This window comes from Xenopus tropicalis, chromosome 6, assembly GCF_000004195.4.
Source record: "Xenopus tropicalis strain Nigerian chromosome 6, UCB_Xtro_10.0, whole genome shotgun sequence".
Classification (NCBI taxonomy): Eukaryota; Metazoa; Chordata; class Amphibia; order Anura; family Pipidae; genus Xenopus; species Xenopus tropicalis.
The window spans coordinates 10,076,413-10,098,025 of record NC_030682.2 but is presented as its reverse complement, the minus strand read 5'-3'; the positions used below and the strand labels follow the sequence as shown (position 1 = coordinate 10,098,025).

Here is a 21,613-nt window from a genome sequence, read left to right as displayed (position 1 = left end):
CCCTTGCCTATTGGGCATATATCCCTTGGGGGTCTCTAGGGGCGCTGGGTAGTCCGGGCAATAGAGAAATTCCCCTCCACAAACCTCGCTCTCCTACCCCAGCGCAGGGTATATAGTCATTATCTCCAATCACAGACACAAAGAACTGACGTATGCAAAATACCCCTCTACTGTGACCCGGTCAGAGAAAACTGATCCATTCCCCCCCCCTCCTTCCCCAGCAGGTGGGCACTTCCATCTCCTCCAGGAACGCTGACAGGCCAGAATCTCGGGATTACTTTAATTAACACATAATTAAGCAATTAACTCTAAACCAAATGCTTAGGTGTGTGCGTCGCCCCGAAGTCTTGGCTTGTCAGTGGTTATTGTCAGGAATGGGTCTTTGTAGTCCTTTCTGTAACCTTGTTATGGGCTAAGGGGGCCCAGCCTGAAGGCCAGTTAGGGGGGGATTTGGGGTGAGTGCTTATTTGTGCCCTGGGTACCCCTGGAACTATAGCAGGGTGACTGTTACCCCAATGTTTCTATATATCTGTAACCTTGTTATGGGCTATGGGGGCCCAGCCTGAAGGCCAGTTAGGGGGGGATTTGGGGTGAGTGCTTATTTGTGCCCTGGGTACCCCTGGAACTATAGCAGGGTGACTGTTACCCCAATGTTTCTATATATCTGTAACCTTGTTATGGGCTAAGGGGGCCCAGCCTGAAGGCCAGTTAGGGGGGGATTTGGGATGAGTGCTTATTTGTGCCCTGGGTACCCCTGGAACTATAGCGGGGTGACTGTTACCCCAATGTTTCTATATATCTGTAACCTTGTTATGGGCTAAGGGGGCCCAGCCTGAAGGCCAGTTAGGGGGGATTTGGGGTGAGTGCTTATTTGTGCCCTGGGTACCCCTGGAACTATAGCAGGGTGACTGTTACCCCAATGTTTCTATATATCTGTAACCTTGTTATGGGCTAAGGGGGCCCAGCCTGAAGGCCAGTTAGGGGGGGATTTGGGGTGAGTGCTTATTTGTGCCCTGGGTACCCCTGGAACTATAGCAGGGTGACTGTTACCCCAATGTTTCTATATATCTGTAACCTTGTTATGGGCTAAGGGGGCCCAGCCTGAAGGCCAGTTAGGGGGGGATTTGGGGTGAGTGCTTATTTGTGCCCTGGGTACCCCTGGAACTATAGCGGGGTGACTGTTACCCCAATGTTTCTATATATCTGTAACCTTGTTATGGGCTAAGGGGGCCCAGCCTGAAGGCCAGTTAGGGGGGGATTTGGGGTGAGTGCTTATTTGTGCCCTGGGTACCCCTGGAACTATAGCGGGGTGACTGTTACCCCAATGTTTCTATATATCTGTAACCTTGTTATGGGCTAAGGGGGCCCAGCCTGAAGGCCAGTTAGGGGGGGATTTGGGGTGAGTGCTTATTTGTGCCCTGGGTACCCCTGGAACTATAGCAATATATATAATACAGCAGAGCCATAGCCGCACACACAGCTCGCTCCCCACACAAACTACACATCTCATTATGGGAGCGAGTGCCAGGCCTGACAGATGAGCTGGGAAATACCCATTAGATGTTGTGGTTAAACTACTTTTGATGAACCTTTGAGGAATGATACTTTTGATGATTTAGCAGGAGTTTAAGCTTGCGTGTAATGTGATTGGTTGTCACCGCCTTCCCATTGAGGTGCAAATATGGAATAATACGGAATAATACGGAATGTCTCTCCTACTGTTCTGGCCGCACTAAGGAGCAGGTCAGAGGGAGGGAGGCTCATCCCAAGGAGACTCAACTTGAGTTAATCAATCTGATTGGATTAGGGTCACTGGCGACCTTCATGATGTCAAAGGTCAAGCTAACTGGATTAAGTGCTTTGTTATAAGAGGCTTGGGCCTTTGAGCTGGGGATGAAGAGAACTTGTTTATTAGAGTTTAACATTCATGGAAATCTTAAGTGGAATGGTGTCTTTTATTGGGGAAGGTCCTATAGTTTCAAGCACACAGGGCATTACTAGAAAGTGGTGCTCAAATGATGATTTGTTGTTTCATCTTCTTATGAATCTCAGCCATAAAGCAGGGCAGGACTGCTGCTTACAATGGGGGGATCAGATAGGATCTGTGTCACTGTGACAGAATGCTCTGTTATACAGATAGCTAGAATCTCAGCCATAAAGCAGGGCAGGACTGCTGCTTACAATGGGGGGATCAGATAGGATCTGTGCCACTGTGACAGAATGCTCTGTTATACAGATAGCTAGAATCTCAGCCATAAAGCAGGGCAGGACTGCTGCTTACAATGGGGGGATCAGATAGGATCTGTGCCACTGTGACAGAATGCTCTGTTATACAGATAGCTAGAATCTCAGCCATAAAGCAGGGCAGGACTGCTGCTTACAATGGGGGGATCAGATAGGATCTGTGCCACTGTGACAGAATGCTCTGTTATACAGATAGCTAGAATCTCAGCCATAAAGCAGGGCAGGGCTGCTGCTTACAATGGGGGGATCAGATAGGATCTGTGCCACTGTGACAGAATGCTCTGTTATACAGATAGCTAGAATCTCAGCCATAAAGCAGGGCAGGACTGCTGCTTACAATGGGGGGGATCAGATAGGATCTGTGCCACTGTGACAGAATGCTCTGTTATACAGATAGCTAGAATCTCAGCCATAAAGCAGGGCAGGACTGCTGCTTACAATGGGGGGATCAGATAGGATCTGTGCCACTGTGACAGAATGCTCTGTTATACAGATAGCTAGAATCTCAGCCATAAAGCAAGGCAGGACTGCTGCTTTTTGAAAAATGGGATAGACACAGAGGCAAACCTACAGATATCTGCAAACATGTTTCTCCCCATGAGTTCTCTATCTCTCGGACGTTACACGCTACTCCGCACTGAGCGCAGTGTTTGCTATTTGTTCACAACCAATCAGTGCTTCCCGCAGGGATCATTATTTCACTAAGGCCGTCTGTCTGCACCTTTTGCCGTACATCTGTAAACAGTAAGCGGCAGGTTTGTATTTGCAGAGCAATTCATGAGAAGAAGGATGGAATAAAGGAGAGCTTAGTGTGATAAAGAGTTGGGTTGCTAAGATGAACACCCAAAAACAAAGGCTGCTCAGGGGTCACGTGGTGAGGGCTATATATCATTATCAATACACAGCTTTAGTGTTATGGAAATAGCTCCACTGTGTATTCTTCCCCACACAACTCCTATGTATCTCCACCCAAATCCTCCATCTGATATCTACCAAACCTTCTGATTCATCAGAAACCCATTCAAGGGGAGCAAAGGATTCTCAAAACAGGTGCCATAGTAGTAGTTCCTGAGTCAATTCAGCAATTTATTGGATGCCATCATGGGGGTTAGCTGTCAATATTTTGGTGAGGAGAAGAGACCTTAGTGACTGTAAGAGAGAAGACTCTGTAGGCATAAGTTTTTTCAGGAGATACAGAGAGGAATGCTCAGTTGGCCAATTTTTGGATTATCGTGGCCAGAGGAAGAGACCTCCATGATTGAGAGAGAGGGTAGATTGTTGGTGCATCCTTGCCAAGAGAAAGATGCCCAACTTGACATCTCCATCTAGGGTCCACCATGAAACAGCTCTGGTAGAGTTGGGTTGTTGTACATCTAGTCCTTATCTGTAGCTACTTCTGGATGCTGGAACCCCACGCCCCCAAAAATATCCCATATATAAGGAATATTTTTGATGCTAGTGCACAGTTATGTTTATTTTGCCCTGACCTAGTAACCCGAAGAAACCATTGAGATGTTTGCTTTCCTTAGTCTATCAAATTGCTGGGAGAGGAATGCCCAGTTGGACAATTTTTTTATTATCTTGGCTAGAGGCAGAGACCTCCATGATTAGAGAGAGAGAGGGGGCGGGGAAGAATGTTGTTGCATTCTTGCCAAGAGAAAGATGCCCAACTTGACATCTCCATCTAGGGTCCACCATGAAACAGCTCTGGTAGAGTTGGGTTGTTGTAAATCTAGTCCTTATCTGTAGCTACTTCTGGATGTTGGAACCCCACGCCCCCAAAAATATCCCATATATAGTGAATATTTTGGATGCTAGTGCACAGTAATGTTTGTTTTGCCCTTGCCTAGTAACCAGAAGAAACCATTGAGATGTTTGCTTTACTTAGTCTATCAAATTGCTGGGAGAGAAATGCCCAGTTGGCAAATTTTTTTTATTATCTTGGCTAGAGGCAGAAACCTCCATGATTGAGAGACAGGGGGAAGATTGTTGGTGCATTTTTGCCAAGAGATAGATGCCCAACTTGACATCTCCATCTAGGGTCCACTGTGAAACTGAGCTGGTAGAGTTGGGTTGTTGTACATCTAGTCCTTATCTGTAGATACTCCAAATGTTGGAACCCCACATGCCCAAAAATATCCCATATATAGTGAATATTTTGGATGACAGTGCACAGTAATGTTGACATCTCCATCTAGGGTCCACTGTGAAACAGAGCTGGTACTTCTTGCCCATCATTCATTGCACTGGTTTAACTTACAAGACAAAGTCAATGCAAAACTCTGAATTAGATGCTGAATATAATGAATCAAGGGAGTGCTCAGGCCGTAGTATCCATGAATTGTTAAATTAGAAAGATCATAGAGTTGGGTTGTACATCTAGGCCTTATCTGCAGATACCTCTGGGCTCTGGAACCCCACATCCCCCAAAATATCCCATATATAGTGAATATTTTGGATGCTAGTGCACAGTAATGTTTGTTTTGCCCTGACCTAGCAACCCGAAGAAACCATTGAGATGTTTGCTTTCCTTAGTCTATCAAATTGCTGGGAGAGGAATGCCCAGTTGGCCAATATTTTTATTATCCTGGCTAGAGGCAGAGACCTCCATGACTGAGAGAGAGAGAGAGAGAGAGAGAGGGAAGAATGTTGTTGCATGCTTGCCAAGAGAAAGATGCCCAACTTGACATCTCCACTAGGGTCCACAGTGAAACAGCTCTGGTAGAGAGAGTTGGGTTGTTGTACATCTAGTCTGTATCTGTAGCTACTTCTGGATGTTAGAACCCTGCATCCCCAAAAATATCCCATATATATATTGAATATTTTGGATGCTAGTGCACAGTAATGTTTGTTTTGCCCTTGCCTAGTAACCCAAAGAAACCATTGAGATGTTTGCTTTCCTTAGTCTATCAAATTGCTGGGAGAGGAATGGCCAGTTGGCCAATTTTTTTATTAACTTGGCTAGAGGCAGAGACCTCCATGATTGAGAGAGAGGGAGGAATATTGGTGCATTCTTACCAAGAGAAAGATGCCCAACTTGACATCTCCATCTAGGGTCCACCTTGAAACAGAGCTGATACTTCTTGCCCATCATTCATTGCACTGGTTTAACAAGACAAAGTCAATTTAATTTTAATTAAAAAGATCATAGAGTTGGGTTGTACATACCTCCGGACTGTGGAACACCACATCCCCAAAAATATCCCATATATAATGAATATTTTGGATGCTAGTGCACAGTAATGTTTGTTTTGCCCTGGCCTAGTAACCCAAGTAAACTATTGAGATGTTTCCTTAAGGTGGCCATACACGGCACAATCTGCCAAACGTGCGGATCTTCTCCTATGGTGGGCGATACTTGGCTAATTCAATCCTTTGGTCCTAGGGCCAAGCAATCAAATTAAAATGGCGGATATATGGATCGTTGGACCGAGCCAATGCGATCCAATGGGAAAATCAAATTTGCCCCATCGAGATTTGGCCTAAAATTGGGCCCAGGTAGGCCAGTCGGGCTGCCCATACATGGACAGATAAGGTCTAAAGGACTCCAATCCTTTAGTCTAACTATCAAACTGCTCATTGGTTGCTATGGGCTACTGGGCCTTCAGGCTACTACTATATTAACCCCTTCAGAGTTAATTCACCGTTTTTTCCTCTGGTTACGTTTCTTTTTGCTAATAGCAGGGTTAATGGGGCTCTTTGCACAAGCGGTTATTAATAAAACATATTTTAACCAGTGAAGGTGGGAGGAATTTGTGGCTGATGAAAGTAGTTTTTGATGACAAAATGATTCAGTGATATATTATATACTCAGTGAATGGAGCAGATTAAGGCAGAACGGGGCGCTGACAGATACGCGGTCGCTGCGGTAAAAGATTGCCGAATGAAGACACGCCCACATTTTATCCAATAAATGAGACATTTGAGGCAATAGAAAAACAGGAAGAAACTTTGGCTCCGGGACTAGTAACCCATAGCAACCAATCAGATGTTGCTAAATGGTTGTATTTGGTTACTAAGGGGGTTACTATGGTCACCAGGGCAGGGACTGGCACCTACTATTACTTTACCACTAGTATTAAAAATATTCTTACATGGACGTTTCTAGAAAGAAAGAATTTATTATATATAGTCTGGTCCTTGGAGACATCTACTCAGAGTACATAACACTATACATAACCTGATACTAGGACACATCTACTCAATGTGTATATGACTATACTTTACCTGTTATTAGGACAAAATTACTCAGCGTACATGATACTATACACAATCTGGTCCCTGAAGACATCTACTCAGAGTACATAATACTATATGTAACCTGGTAGTAGGATGAATCTATTTAGAGTACATAACACTATACATAACCTGATACTAGGACACATCTATTCAATCTTTATATGACTATACATCTACTCGGAGTACATAATACTAGATGTAACCTGATACAGGACACATTTACTCAGTGTTTATATGACTATACTTTACCTGGTATTAGGACAAAATTACTCAGCGTACATGATACTATATGTAATCTGGTCCCTGGAGACATATATATAATACTATATGTAACCTGGTAGTAGGATGAATCTATTTAGAGTACCTAACACTATACATAACCTGGTACTAGGACAGTTCTACACAGAGTACATAACCTAGTAGTAGTAGATCTAGTCAGAGCCCAATACATTAGACATGCCCTGGCTTCTCCATACATTTACTCACATTATACTTTGTCCATTTTGCTAAAAAACATCATCTATATATCTTCATTTAATTGCGGAAAACAAGTTGTAATCAGTTTTCCTGATGTTTATGAAAGTGATGTTTTACTAACCTATTTGGGACTTTGAAATCTCACGGAACCATAGAACCTAAGTGGTTAATAAGGAAGCATTCACCTTGGAGGTGGTCTCAATGGTGGAATAAAGGCAGGCCTCTGTGTTTCATTCTAGAGATGCATTATACTAAGGGTGTAGGGGTTGACTTAGTTGAACTGTAACTTTTCACACAAAGCAAAGGATCTGCATGAAACCCGTGGGGCGTAGGAACGTGTGGGCATCTCCCCCTGGGCTCATCACTGTGTGCGGAACCCAGCCAAGGGCGACCGTGGGAGCCTCCCAACAATAGTGAACAGTAGGGGGAGCTAATTAGCATCCTATTGTCCGGCAGGATTCTTCCTTTCCAATGGGCTCCGAGGGGTATCGGAATGAACACCCACACACACAGCTCAATGGGAGCTGAATGGGAGCTGAATGGGGGCTGAATGGGAGCTGAATGGGAGCTGAATGGGGGCTGAATGGGAGCTGAATGGGAGCTGAATGGGGGCTGAATGGGAGCTGAGAGGCAGACAATGTCGCTTATCTAGATACATTTGTTTTTTTACTTCCACCATTCAGTTATTAGTATGAAATCCTCCTGAAATCTCCAAAACGAGAGCTGATTTAAACATCAATACAAATAAACTTTAGGGAGAAAGGGAAACCGGCGGGGGGGGGGGGGACCTGTGGGTTATGGGGTAGATTTTACCCTTAGGGTACAGCTTTATTAGGGTACAGCCTTCCCTATTGTGAAATGGGTATTATTCATAATTTAGCTTTATTGAAGACAAAATGTCCAGAGATAAGTGAAATCTAGGAAAATAGGTGATGATAGATACATACATACATACATACACAGATAGACAGATAGCGAAAGAAAGATGATAGATAGATAGATAGATAGATAGATGATAGATAGATAGATAGATAGATAGATAGATAGATGATAGATAGATAGATAGATAGACAGACAGCGAAAGAAAGATGATAGATAGATAGATGATAGATAGATAGATAGATAGATGATAAATAGATAGATAGATAGATAGATAGACAGACAGCGAAAGAAAGATGATAGATAGATAGATAGATAGATAGATAGATAGATAGATAGATAGATAGATAGATGGATAGATAGATAGATAGATAGAGAAAGAAAGATGATGATAGATAAATAGATGATAGATAGATAGATAGATAGAGAAAGAAAGATGATGATAAATAGATAGAGAGATAGATAGATAGATAGATAGCGAAAGAAAGATGATAGATAGATAGATAGATAGATAGATAGATAGATAGATAGATAGATGATAGAAAGATAGATAGATAGATAGATAGATAGACAGATAGCGAAAGGAAGATGATAGATAGATAGATAGATGATAGATGATAGATAGATAGATAGATAGATAGATAGATAGAAAGATAGATAGATAGATAGACAGATAGCGAAAGAAAGATGATAGATAGATGGATAGATAGATAGAGAAAGAAAGATGATGATAGATAAATAGATAGATAGCTAGACAGATAGAGAAAGAAAGATGATGATAGATAGATAGATAGTTAGATAGTTAGATAGATAGATAGATAGATAGACAGATAGAGAAAGAAAGATGATAGATAGATAGATAGATAGATAGATAGATAGATAGATAAACAGATAGAGAAAGAAAGATGATAGATAGATGATAGATAGATATAGATAGATAAATAGACATATATATAGACAGACAGAGGAGTGCTCACATAAGTATCTATCTCTGCTCTCGGTGTCAGCATCAGTTTTATTATGAGCAGGAGGCTCCCCTTGTTGCCTAATGAGTCTCTGGTGCCTGAACTTGTTTGCAATTAAATTAAGAAGTCATGGAAAACCTATAAAATCCTGTAAGGGAAGAAAAAAAAATAATGCAACATATTGAATGTTTATTAAACAAGAACTTTGCCTGGAGACCAACCAGTGAGTGTGAGACCCTTCCCAGCAGGGATAGTGGGGGGTCATTCCCAGCTTTGGGGCCCTTGTACATGTTTCTGAGCCTCTATGTCCTTGGCTATTGGTTCCAGTCACTGATACCGGCAACTAGGGGGTAGTCTGAGTCTGAGCTTTCAGTAGGAGCCGGCGCTACACATTAGAACTGCTTTCAGCTAACTTATTGTTTCTCCTACTCCCATGTAACTGGAGGAGTCCCAAGCCGGACTTGGATTTCTTACTATTGAATGCTATTCTGATACCTACTGGGAGCTGCTATCTTGCTCCCTTCCCATTGTTCTGCTGATTGGCTGCTGGGGGTGAGGGGGATATCACTCCAACTTGCAGCGCAGCAGTAAAGTGTAACAGGTTGAAGGCAGGAAGATTCTTGAGGATCTAGACGGCTTTCCCAAACCAGTGTACCAGCAGTGATGTTAATTACATTTCCTTCTTTTTTTGTGACACTTCAACTAGTAAACAGCATGACTTTATGGGCCGGTGCTTGTGGGCTCACATGGTGGTAGGAATTGTAAAAACCATGTGTGGCGGTTTGGCTGCCGTCCCTCTGGGAACCAACCCTTTCTTTAAAGTCTATCTAGATGTTGTATCCCATAATAATCACAGCTGGTCATTTGCTCGTCCATTGCCTCTGAAATTCAAATCGCAACCAACAATTTGGAATATTTTAGTACAGGTATGGGACCTGTTATCCAGAATGCTCGGGACCTGGGGTTTTCCGGATAAGGGATCTTTCCGTAATTTGGATCTCCATAACTTAAGTCTACTAAAAATCATTTAAATATTGAATAAACCCAATAGGGCTGTTCTGCCCCAATAAGGGGTAATTATATCTTAGTTGGGATCAAGTACAGGTACTGTTTCATTATTACAGAGAAAAGGGAATCATTTAACCATTAAATAAACCCAATAGGGCTGTTCTGCCCCAATAAGGGGTAATTATATCTTAGTTGGGATCAAGTACAGGTACTGTTTTATTATTACAGAGAAAAGGGAATCATTTAACTATTAAATAAACCCAATAGGGCTGTTCTGCCCCAATAAGGGGTAATTATATCTTAGTTGGGATCAAGTACAGGTACTGTTTTATTATTACAGAGAAAAGGGAATCATTTAACTATTAAATAAACCCAATAGGGCTGTTCTGCCCCAATAAGGGGTAATTATATCTTAGTTGGGATCAAGTACAGGTACTGTTTTATTATTACAGAGAAAAGGGAATCATTTAACCATGAAATAAACCCAATAGGGCTGTTCTGCCCCCAATAAGGGGTAATTATATCTTAGTTGGGATCAAGTACAGGTACTGTTTTATTATTACAGAGAAAAGGGAATCGTTTTTAAAAATTAGAATTATTTGCTTATAATGGAGTCTATGGGAGATGGCCTTTCTGTCATTCTGAACTTTCTGGATAACAGGTTTCCGGATAAGGGATCCCATACGTAGTTTGATTGTTCTCATCGACCTCGTCCTATTTCTCCCCGGTAACAACGGGGAGAACAACCAATGAGATATTAAAGATCCGTGGAAGCCTGGGGAGGATTCACCACCCAACACAAAGACATTGTTCCATTGTCAGCTATTACTTAACCAGTCAACCAGAAGCCCCCAAACGGCAACTAAAACCCATGAAGGTGACATGTTTTAAAGTTCATCTTTGACTAGGATTCTGAAAAGAGCCCCCCAAATCCAGGTTACGACCCATAACCTCTGGGGTAGAATCTGGAACCATTGAGGATGTGTTCGAAGGTCCATCCTTTTGATAAAATGTGTGTTTCACTTTGCCATGGGGGGGGGGGAGGCAGCCGCACTGGTGTATCATTGCCTCGCAGGGGAAAAGAGAGGGGCTGTTAAAGAATTGACGGGAGACCTTGGGCCCGCACCCTGCTGGGGTATACTCGCAACACAATATCTTGGAGACCATGAGATTAGGCTGGAGGGAGAAATGAAAATGCTTTTCCCCATTCACACGCCCTTTAGATTGTTTTATTAAACCATTTGAATAGGGATTTCCCTTTTGGGCCCTTCCAATGCATAGTTCTAGGTTGCTATGACTTAGCTGGTCCTTGCTAATCACTGGCGAGGGCGAATTTCATATAAAATATCTGGGCCTATTGTTGGTGTAATGCAGCGTGACAGTGCCAGCACAAAGAGGGATTCATTCACCCAGCAGGTAATAAGGACAATTTGCCATACCAACCAGGCCGAGGGTCGGGGGGGGGGGCTGTCTCGTGATCGGGCCGCTGAGATTCCATTCTCAGGTGGGTTTGGGGCAATCCTATTGTCATGGAAGTTTTCTGTCAATCGCAGTTTTGACTCGACACTAGTAAATATCCCATTGATGGGGGGGCTTCCTTTCATTTATTGCCCCCATTATATATGATTTACATCTCATTAGCCTTTGTTGAATTACACGGCAAAAGGAGAATAAAAACATCACCGACCTCTGTACTTTATTCCGTTGTTCTTTTCCATGTTGAGTTTAGACGTTGGTGCCATTTTGCCAAAGGTTTGTTGGGTTGATGGGTTCTACTGCTCTCCATTGGCACAAGGGGTAACCGAGAACTTCCTTAGCCAAAAATAAATGTCTTTACCCTGTCGTAATAGTTCTTTGTGCCTTATGCCCAAAATCAAAAACACTCTTAATTATAAACTCAAAATAAATTCATTTCCAATTTCTTGAGAACATGATATATTTTTGATGAGTTTCGGTCCATGTGTGGACTCATACCAGGGCAATTGGTCATTTAGTCAATGAAACAGGTTAGAAAATTCCGGTGGGATAAGGATAAAATCTGTGCCTGTGCAAAATATCGGACGGTACCCTTGGGGGCCCTACAATGGGAGTCACTTTCGTACGATTGGTTACTATTCCATGTTCAGAACCTCCTCCCATTGGAGTTTTAGCTCGTTGCATTTAAACGTACAACCAATATCTAGAGATGAGCGAATCAGTCCCGTTTTGCTTAGCCAAAAATTCCGCAAACCTTTCAAAAGATTCACGAAATATAAGAGGCGAATTTTGACGCCCGTTTCGCTAAACGGGGAAATACGGGAATTTGCCTGGAGAATAATTCCGTCCATCCCTACTGATATCCAAACGTTCACCAGAGGAAGACTTAAATCTGAACGTTAAGGAAATTGGTTTATTTTAAACTGATTCCCAGGCAATGAGGTGCCCTCTACCTCTGTCATATGGTCACAGTTTATTGCAACCCGAGCATTAGACCACTTTTTATAACCTCGATTTTTGGATTGTAACCAATACACTGTGAATTTGTTGTGCTTCCTTGTTCCCTTTTGGAATGCTTCTGTGGCTTTTACCCAGTGCCGGACTGGGACCCCAGGGGCCACCAGAAAACATTAGACCACAGGCTCAATTTCTAGACTATTTTTCCTCCTTTCCTCACCCAACCTCTTTATTCTCCTAGTCTCTTTAATGTACATGCTAGCATATATTCTTCCATCTATTTCTCCTCTTTCTTCCCATTCAGAAATAGGGAATGGCCATGAAACAGGCCAAATGGTCAGGAGCAGGAGGTCCCACTGACACCTGGGCCCACCGGGAGTTTTCCTGGTATCCTGGTGGGCCAGTCCCACGCTGCTTTTACCCACCTAAAGGCAAAGTAGTGTGAGGAGGTAGAATTCCATATAAACCATCATGTAAACATCTCAACAGCCATAGTTACTCTATTTCAGTAGGCATGCCTGGCCTGGAGTACATGTAGCAAAGCCCACCACCACTGCCTTTTGTTCCGAACAAAGAATGATGCTCTCGGTCATGTCATTGTACCTTACACATACAAACAGGGCCCATGTTACCTTCCCTTACAACAGGGGTCCCCCACCTTTCTTACTCGGGAGCCACAGTCAAATGTAGAAAAACTTGGGGAGCAATACAAGCACCATAAAAGTTCATGGAGGAGCCAAATAAGGGCTGTGATTGGCTATTAGGGGCCTCTATGCACCCTATCAGCTTACAGGGGGCTTTATTTGGTAGGAAATCTTGTTTTTATTCAACCAAAACTTGCCCCCAAGTCAGGAATTCAAAAATAACTCCCTGGTTTGGGGGCACTGAGAGCAACACCCAAGGGGTTGGGGAGCAACATGTTGATAACGAGCCACTGCTTGGGCATCAACCAAAAATATTGGTCAGTAGGTCATTAAAGTCTTCCTCCATTACCTGGAAATAAGTTGATGGATCTTAAAGAGCATTGTGTTGGGTGCGGCCAATCTGAAGGAAGGTGGGGCTTCAAGCCACCTGTAACCAATCGGCTAGACCAGCCTGTTACTGACAACTTCATTAGAACATTCTAAACACAATGGAATCGTTAGGAAAGGGGATTTATGTGCCTAGAGACCAGGCGAGTAGATTTGGCTGTATGTTTTCTGTTTGCTGTGACACATGTAATCCAGCTCCCCAAGGCAGAACGTTTCCCTCTACGTGTCGGAGGTTTATAGTTGCACTTACCTTGCTAATCGCACTGAAGGCTCCAATGAATGAGACACGAAGCCTTGTTAATAGGGAAAGTGGTACGGCCTCACCGACGTTTCCTTTCAGCAGATCCCTTCGCTTCCAAAGTATCTGTCTGCACCGCAGCTTTGGGTGTTAATGGATAGAAGGTAGAATGAAGGTACGGAATATTCCGGCTTTAATTGCACTTTGGGGATCATGATTTACGGAAGCTTTTCAACAAAACCCGGATTCCTTTTTGTAAATTGACTCCCAGCCACTTCCTAAACAGTTGGTTGAGGATCTGCGTTGGCTTTCCGAGTCCAAGTGTTTATAGAACAACATTAATCTCTGTACAATAAGTCATTCTGTTACAGTGTATTTATATATATTGTGTCTTGGCTTTCATCACTCGGCACTTAATTACTTGTGTTCATTAAATCATATAAATATGTGTATAAATAGGGTAACAGTAACGGCTCTTACTTAAACATACCATAATGTTATATCCATATACAGGTTTAGGACCTGTTATCCAGAATGCTCAGGACCTGGGGTTTTCTGGATAAGGGATCTTTCCATAATTTGGATCTCCATACCTTAAGTCTACTAAAAAATAATTTAAACATGAAATAAACCCAATAGGGCTGTTCTGCCCCCAATAAGGGGTAATTATATCTTAGTTGGGATCAAGTACAGGTACTGTTTTATTATTACAGAGAAAAGGGAATCATTTAACCATTAAATAAACCCAATAGGGCTGTTCTGCCCCCAATAAGGGGTAATTATATCTTAGTTGGGATCAAGTACAGGTACTGTTTTATTATTACAGGGAAAAGGGAATCATTTAACCATTAAATAAACCCAATAGGACTGTTCTGCCCCCAATAAGGGGTAATTATATCTTAGTTGGGATCAAGTACAGGTACTGTTTTATTATTACAGAGAAAAGGGAATCATTTAACCATTAAATAAACCCAATAGGGCTGTTCTGCCCCCAATAAGGGGTAATTATATCTTAGTTGGGATCAAGTACAGGTACTGTTTTATTATTACAGAGAAAAGGGAATCATTTAACCATTAAATAAACCCAATAGGGCTGTTCTGCCCCCAATAAGGGGTAATTATATCTTAGTTGGGATCAAGTACAGGTACTGTTTTATTATTACAGAGAAAAGGGAATCATTTAACCATTAAATAAACCCAATAGGGCTGTTCTGCCCCCAATAAGGGGTAATTATATCTTAGTTGGGATCAAATACATAATAGTAAATAAATTTATCTTCTATTTTCTTGATTTCATATAACACTATTTCCTTGCCTTGATAGTATTGGTAGTTATACTGAGTGCAGATACACAACAGAGACAGACGTTCTGCCCTGGGCGCCCAGTCTCGGTAGTGACCACCTTGAGATGAAATCGAAATCTAATTCATTCCATTTCTTCCTTTGCAGCCACGAGAGAGTCGGCCTTTGTTCACGCCATCGCCTCAGCTGGAGTTGCGTTTGCCGTTACCAGATCCTGCGCCGAGGGATCTGCCACCATCTGCGGCTGTGATTCCCATCACAAAGGACCTCCCGGGGAAGGCTGGAAGTGGGGGGGCTGCAGCGAAGATATGGATTTCGGAAGCATGGTGTCTCGAGAATTTGCAGATGCACGGGAGAACCGGCCCGACGCCCGCTCAGCCATGAACAGGCACAACAATGAAGCCGGCAGAACAGTAAGTTACTTTTCTACTTCATCTGCTCTTCCATAGACAGTGTTTTTTCAAGACCCAAATGATAAAAGTAGAACTTAGGGCTCAACCCACAAGTCTTTTCTGTTATTTTGAAGTGTTATAAATCAGCATTTATCTCGTTGAGTAGAATGAATGGACATATATACATATATATATTATATAGACTGTAAGCTCTATGGGGCAGGGACCTCCATCCTCTTGTGTCTTTGATTCTTATCTTATTGCAACTGTATCTTGTATTTATTTGTATTTATTGTTATACTGTGTATTTATCTATTATTATCTTAATAACCCCCTGTTTGTATTAATGTATTCTACTGTACAGCGCTGGGTACATAAGTAGCACTTTATAAATAAAGATATACATACATACATACATACATACATACATACATATACACATACATATATATATACAGTAAATGCCCCATAAACCATGTCTTTGTATTATTCCTTTCTGACCCATTCAGTTTCCGAAAAATAAAGGTCATAAAAATATTTAATAAAGGCAATGTGTATATATATGTATGTATGTATGTATATCTTTATTTATAAAGTGCTACTTATGTACCCAGCGCTGTACAGTAGATACATTAATACAAACAGGGGGTTATTAAGATAATAATAGATAAATACACAGTATAACAATAAATACAGATAAATAAAAGATACAGTTGCAATAAGTTAAGAGTCAAAGACACAAGAGGATGGAGGTCCCTGCCCCGTAGAGCTTACAATCTATATAATATATATATATATATGTCCATTCGTTCTACTCAACGCTTCCAATTTGAATGGAGGTCCCTACCCCGTAAAGCTTACAAAAATATACTTTCTTAATATATTTATAATAAAAGGTAGGGAGCAGATACTGTATTATCTGATAAAATAAATGTTTCATCAGTTCTTGAGATGTGTAAAGTAAAATAATTCCACCCATTGCCAATCTGCCCCTACTATATATACAGATTATTATGTAATTAAATGACATTTAATACAAAAGCCATATAATAATGATCAGTTCTTGAACCAGCAGAATATCCAAGGCTATTGTGATACTAATACCTACAGTTAGTATTAGTGGCTGTATATATAGTTTATGTATGTGAGTGTATAGATAGGTAAGTATAGGTTGGGTTTACTTGGAAGGGTTGAACTTGATGGACTCTGGTCTTTTTTCAACCCTATGTAACTATGTAATTACGTAATAAATATTACAAGGAAAATTGAAATTTTATCCTTGTAGAAAAAAAATCTTTTTTTATTTATCGGACTTCAATTTTTTACCCAAAAAGTATCGCTTTATTTGTTATCAATGACGTACATCAAGTAGGCATCTACTTAACAAGACATGTTGGATAAATAAAGGTTACTCATTGGAGTATTATCTTCTCATGCAATCAGAATTCTGGCTGTGAGGGTTCAGCTGAGTAAAGGATAATGATTTGCTACAAGAAGTGAGGCTGAAGCAATATTATATATAATATGAGCTTCCATAGAGGCTCATATCTTGCTGTTACCCATTGGGAGATAAGGGCCTATACAGTTATACACCTTGGGGGGCATTTATCAACGGTCGAGTTTTATATTTATTTTCTCGATTCGAGTAATGGTCCGAAAACTCGAATGTCTGGTATTTAAGTGCAAAAAAACTTGAAAATCCAAATGTAAAAATTTGCCACCCAAAAGCTTGTGAGTTTCTATAGAAGTCAATGGGAGTTGCCCTAGGCAAAGTCACGCCGTATTCTCAAACTTGAATTTTTTTTGAGTTTTTTGAGCTCATAAATGAGTTTTCCCTATTGATAAATAAGCGGCCATTCCATTTGCCAGTTTATCTGATTTAGAAAAACACACTTGAATTTGCAGACTTGAAAACTGATAAATAAGCCGACTTATGTGTAGCTGTTCATTGGTTTGCCTCTTTCCAAAACTAACCAATAGTGACGAGCGAATTTGTCCCGTTTCGCAGTAAAACTTGCGAAACGACCAGATCATTTGCAAAATGAGGAAAAATCCGTGAAATTTTTTCATCAGGCATGGATTCGCAGCGAATTTCCACATTTCGCCATTGGCGAAACTTCTGTGAAAATTCACAGCAAAAAAAGCGCAGGCGACAAAAAAGACGCGGACGAGAAAAAAAATTGTATACCAAATTCGGGACAGGTTCGCTCATCACTATTTGTTGTCCATGACTTTTTTGTCGCCCGCTGGGTTTTTTACGCGACCACGCCCATTTTGCCATTGCCGCATCCATTTTGCCACGACCGTGACTTTTTTGGATGCGCAACAAATTTCTATGCGGCGAATTTTAGCAGAAGTTTCATGAAACAATTCGCCAATGGTGAAATGTGGACATTTACTGTGAATCCATGTCTGGCAGAAAAATTCGCTCATCACTATTAACCAACCGTTCCTTATACCTTTAGGGTGAAGACACACGGAGCTACTAGTAGCAGCTACTTGTCGCGGCTACTAAAACAGACAATGCTGATCATTTACTGATAAGTGTCTCTATGGGGCACATTTACTAATCCACGAATCTGAATCCCAAATGGGAAAAAATCGGATTGGAAACGAAAATTTTGCGACTTTTTCGTGGCCGTCGCCTTTTTTTTCAGATTTTGCGAATTTTTGTTCGTCTCCGTCACGACTTTATCGTATTTTGCATGACTTTTTCGTCGCCGTCACGACTTTATCGTATTTTGTGCGACTTTTTCGTCGCCGTCGCGATTTTTTCTTATTGAGCAATTGTAAACGCCGGAGAAACCAATCCGATTTTTTCACGACAGCGACGAAAAAGTCGTGGAAAATATACGATAAAGTCGTAACGGCAACGAAAACAACGCGGGACATACGGAAAAGTCGCGACGGCGACGAAAAAGTCGCAAAAATACTGATCATTGCGAAAAAACGTGTTCGGACGCTTTCGGTCCGTTCGTGGATTAGTAAATGTGCCCCTATGTGTGTTTAGCAGAGGCAATTCTCAGTATTGTCTATGGCAGGGGATTTTCTGGAGTTTAGAAGCAGTGACAAGTAGCTGCTACTAAGTAGCTCAGTGTGTCTTCACCGTTAAAGTCCCTTGAGTGTCTTAAAGATAGATACGTTATTTTTGGGCTCATTTTTCATGTAGTGATAATCGTTTATTACTATAAATATAAATGTATTCCTAGTGTCTGTAGAAGATTCTGTCTGATCTTTGCCTGAATAATATCTATAATATCTGGATATTTATAGTGGATTTGAATTGTTGGAACTAATACTAATTTTTTATTTTTTTTTTCATTTTGTTTCCAGTCGATCTTAGATCACAGACATCTTAAATGCAAATGTCACGGATTATCCGGAAGCTGTGAAGTGAAAACCTGCTGGTGGTCCCAGCCAGACTTCAGGGTGATCGGCGACTATCTCAAGGATAAATACGACAGCGCCTCCGAAATGGTGGTGGAGAAACATCGAGAATCCCGGGGATGGGTGGAAACCCTGAGGCCCAAATATACGTTCTTTAAGCCGCCTACAGAGAGAGATTTGATTTACTATGAGAGCTCCCCCAATTTCTGTGAGCCCAATCCCGAAACCGGATCCTTCGGAACCCGCGATCGGGTGTGCAACGTAACCTCCCATGGAATAGACGGCTGCGATCTTTTATGTTGCGGCCGAGGACACAACACAAGGACTGAGAAACGGAAAGAAAAATGTCACTGCATCTTCCATTGGTGTTGCTACGTCAGCTGTCAAGAATGTATAAGGGTATACGATGTTCATACATGTAAATAAGCATCTATTCCTAAACCGGGCTCTAGACATGAATCACGGGCCGGTTTGTCAAGCACCAGTAAGACTTTGACTGGTCGAATGGCGTAGGTGTTAAAGCTTCTTGGAAAGACTCAATGCACCTGGAGATTTAGACCTACTCAAATATGATCTTCACACACACAATACACAGTATATCCATGTTATTTTGCAATGGCATGAAGTGAAACGCAAGATAACCCCAAACTTCAGTGGTTCAGAAGATGCAACAACAACAGATAATCTACAAATATCACATTCCAAATACGTAACTGATGTTCTTGAGATGTTCTCAGTCGATGAGGAGTTTGTGCAAACTCAGTTGGATATTTAACTTTTCATTAAGCAAAAAAAAAAAGGGAAAAAAAAACACTACTGGGCAAAAAACTCAACGATAAAGACGACAGACGGGGGAAAAATTCATTTTGCTGTTTCCTTTCCCCCCCAGATTTCACAATGATATGAAATTCACCATTTGAAAAGGACTTTTTTTTTGTTTGTTTTGTTTTTTAAATATTGACACAAAAACAAAAATCGACATTTTGTGAAACGGCTTCCGTCGTCGTCATAAAACCGTTCTGGGTGATCGGCGGCCGAGCAGACTGTGTTTGGACAATGACCCCGTTGCTTAAATGACTGAGATATAAGAGTCGTGTAATTTCAAAGGATTCGAGTTGGAAACCGCACTTAATGAATTCATCGCTCCCCGTTACGATACAGGATTCGACATAGAAATGGGTCGGATCGCTGGGACAAGAATAAGCCAAATATCCTTAGTATAGATGGTTTTGACAGTATTTCCCACCAAGTTTCTCTATTATATCCATTAAAGGGAAAGAAATCAATACTGTTAAGGTATTTGGAGATGATTCCAAGTCAATGGGCTTCAACGTTATCGTTGATGCCACCAAAGTCCCTCTGATTCAGGCTGATACTCACAGAATCAAATGATGTGCATATCTTCATATATCTGGTTTATTGCATAGATAACTGGACCTTAAGAGAAGATGAACCTTCCACATGCAAATATGTTTCCAAAAAAGCAGGAAAAGCCAATAAGGCATCTTGGTGGCCACCCCTTCCTCCTGATGTCAGCGGACATATCATAGACATGTGGGGATAAGGATGGGCAGGCTAACCAGCCAGTAAGACTGTGTTAAGGTCCCCCAATCAGAATAATAGTATGTCATCCATCTTAGTGACTGTTTAACTCAGGGGTCCTCAAACTTTTTAAACATGGGGCCAGTTCATGGTCCCTCAGACTGTTGGGGGGCCAGACTGTAGTCCTCAAACAACGACCCCTCCGCGTCCCCAAACTATGGCCTGCTCCCTGCTGCGACCCCGCTCCCCACTCCATCTCCCTGCTCCCCGTTGCGTCCTCCGGCTTCCTGCTCTCCCACTCCCCCCTCCAGCTCCCCCACTCCCCAGCTCCCTGTTCCCCATTAAATCCTCCGGCTCCCTGCTCCCTCGCTCCCCCCTCCGGTTCCCTGTTCCCCTGCTCCCCATTGTGTCCTCCAGCTCCCTGCTCTCCTGCTCCCCCTCCAGCTCCCTGTTCCCCCACACCCCCCTCCAGCTTCCCGCTCCCTGCTCCCCCACACCCCACTCCCCCCTCCAGCTCCCCGCTCTCCCACTCCCCGCTCCCCCCTCCAGCTCCCCCACTCCCCGCTTCCAGCTCCCTGCTCCCCGTTAAATCCTCCAGCTCCCTGCTCCCCCTCTGGCTTCCCCGCTCCCCCCTCCAGCTCCCTGCTCCCCCATCAGGCTCCCTGCTCCTCCCTCCGGCTCCCTGCTCCCCCCTCCAGCTCCCTGCTCCCCCATCAGGCTCCCTGCTCCTCCCTCCAGCTCCCTGCTCCCCCCTCCAGCTCCCTGCTCCCCCGCTCCCTGCTGTGTCCTCCGGCTCCCCCCCTCCGTCTGCAGACAGGTAGTAGCCAGGGGTGAGGATGCAGTGGGGGGCCGGATCGTAGTTTGAGGATCCCTGGTTTAACTGGTTGAAAACAAAGTTTGTGAGTGCCAAAATACTCTAGTTTCCCCCATATTGTATCACAGAATACTGTCAAACCTGAAAAATCCTTATTTTTTTTAAACCGATTAGTTCACTGAACCTTCTTAATCTTTAGTGAAAATAGTTTGAACCCAGAGGATAAAACCAGGACACCGTATTGGCCTACAGAAAGCACTACTGAAATCAAATGGTTTTATTTTTCCCCTTGAAATGCTGCTATCCAACTTCTAACTATACAAATATTATTGTTTTCTTTCTATGAAAGAAATTGTGTAGATGTTAGTTTTTTAAGAAAAAAAATGATGTGAAGTTTTGTAATTATTCACCTTTCGGATATTTGTACACACTCTATAGGCAGGAGGGGGGTTTTTTTTCTTCTTTCGGGGGGGAAAACAGGGAGGGTATTTGTACACTCTGAAAGGGCAATTACTCATGTACAGAGCTATAGCGAGTATCACTGACGGGCAAACGCCGAGGAAGAAGTCAAGGATTGAATAATGGATATTTATAACATTTATTAAAAAAAGCATTTTTATATCACGTGATTGTGACACTAAATTCTTAAACTGGTCCGTTTG

At 42.3% G+C, this 21,613-nt stretch overlaps 1 protein-coding gene across 1 annotated transcript in view; it reads left to right on the top strand.

The window, feature by feature from the left end:
* wnt3a (Wnt family member 3A) overlaps positions 1 to 19,881 on the top strand; it is a 63,536-nt gene extending 43,655 nt beyond the window's left edge. The window contains exons 3-4 of the mRNA XM_002939308.5: positions 14,964 to 15,229; positions 18,542 to 19,881. Of these exons, the coding sequence (XP_002939354.2) occupies positions 14,964 to 15,229; positions 18,542 to 19,021 (746 nt within the window). The 3' untranslated portion in view covers positions 19,022 to 19,881. The remainder of the gene's footprint in view (positions 1 to 14,963; positions 15,230 to 18,541) is intronic.
* The last annotated feature ends 1,732 nt before the right edge of the window (positions 19,882 to 21,613 follow it).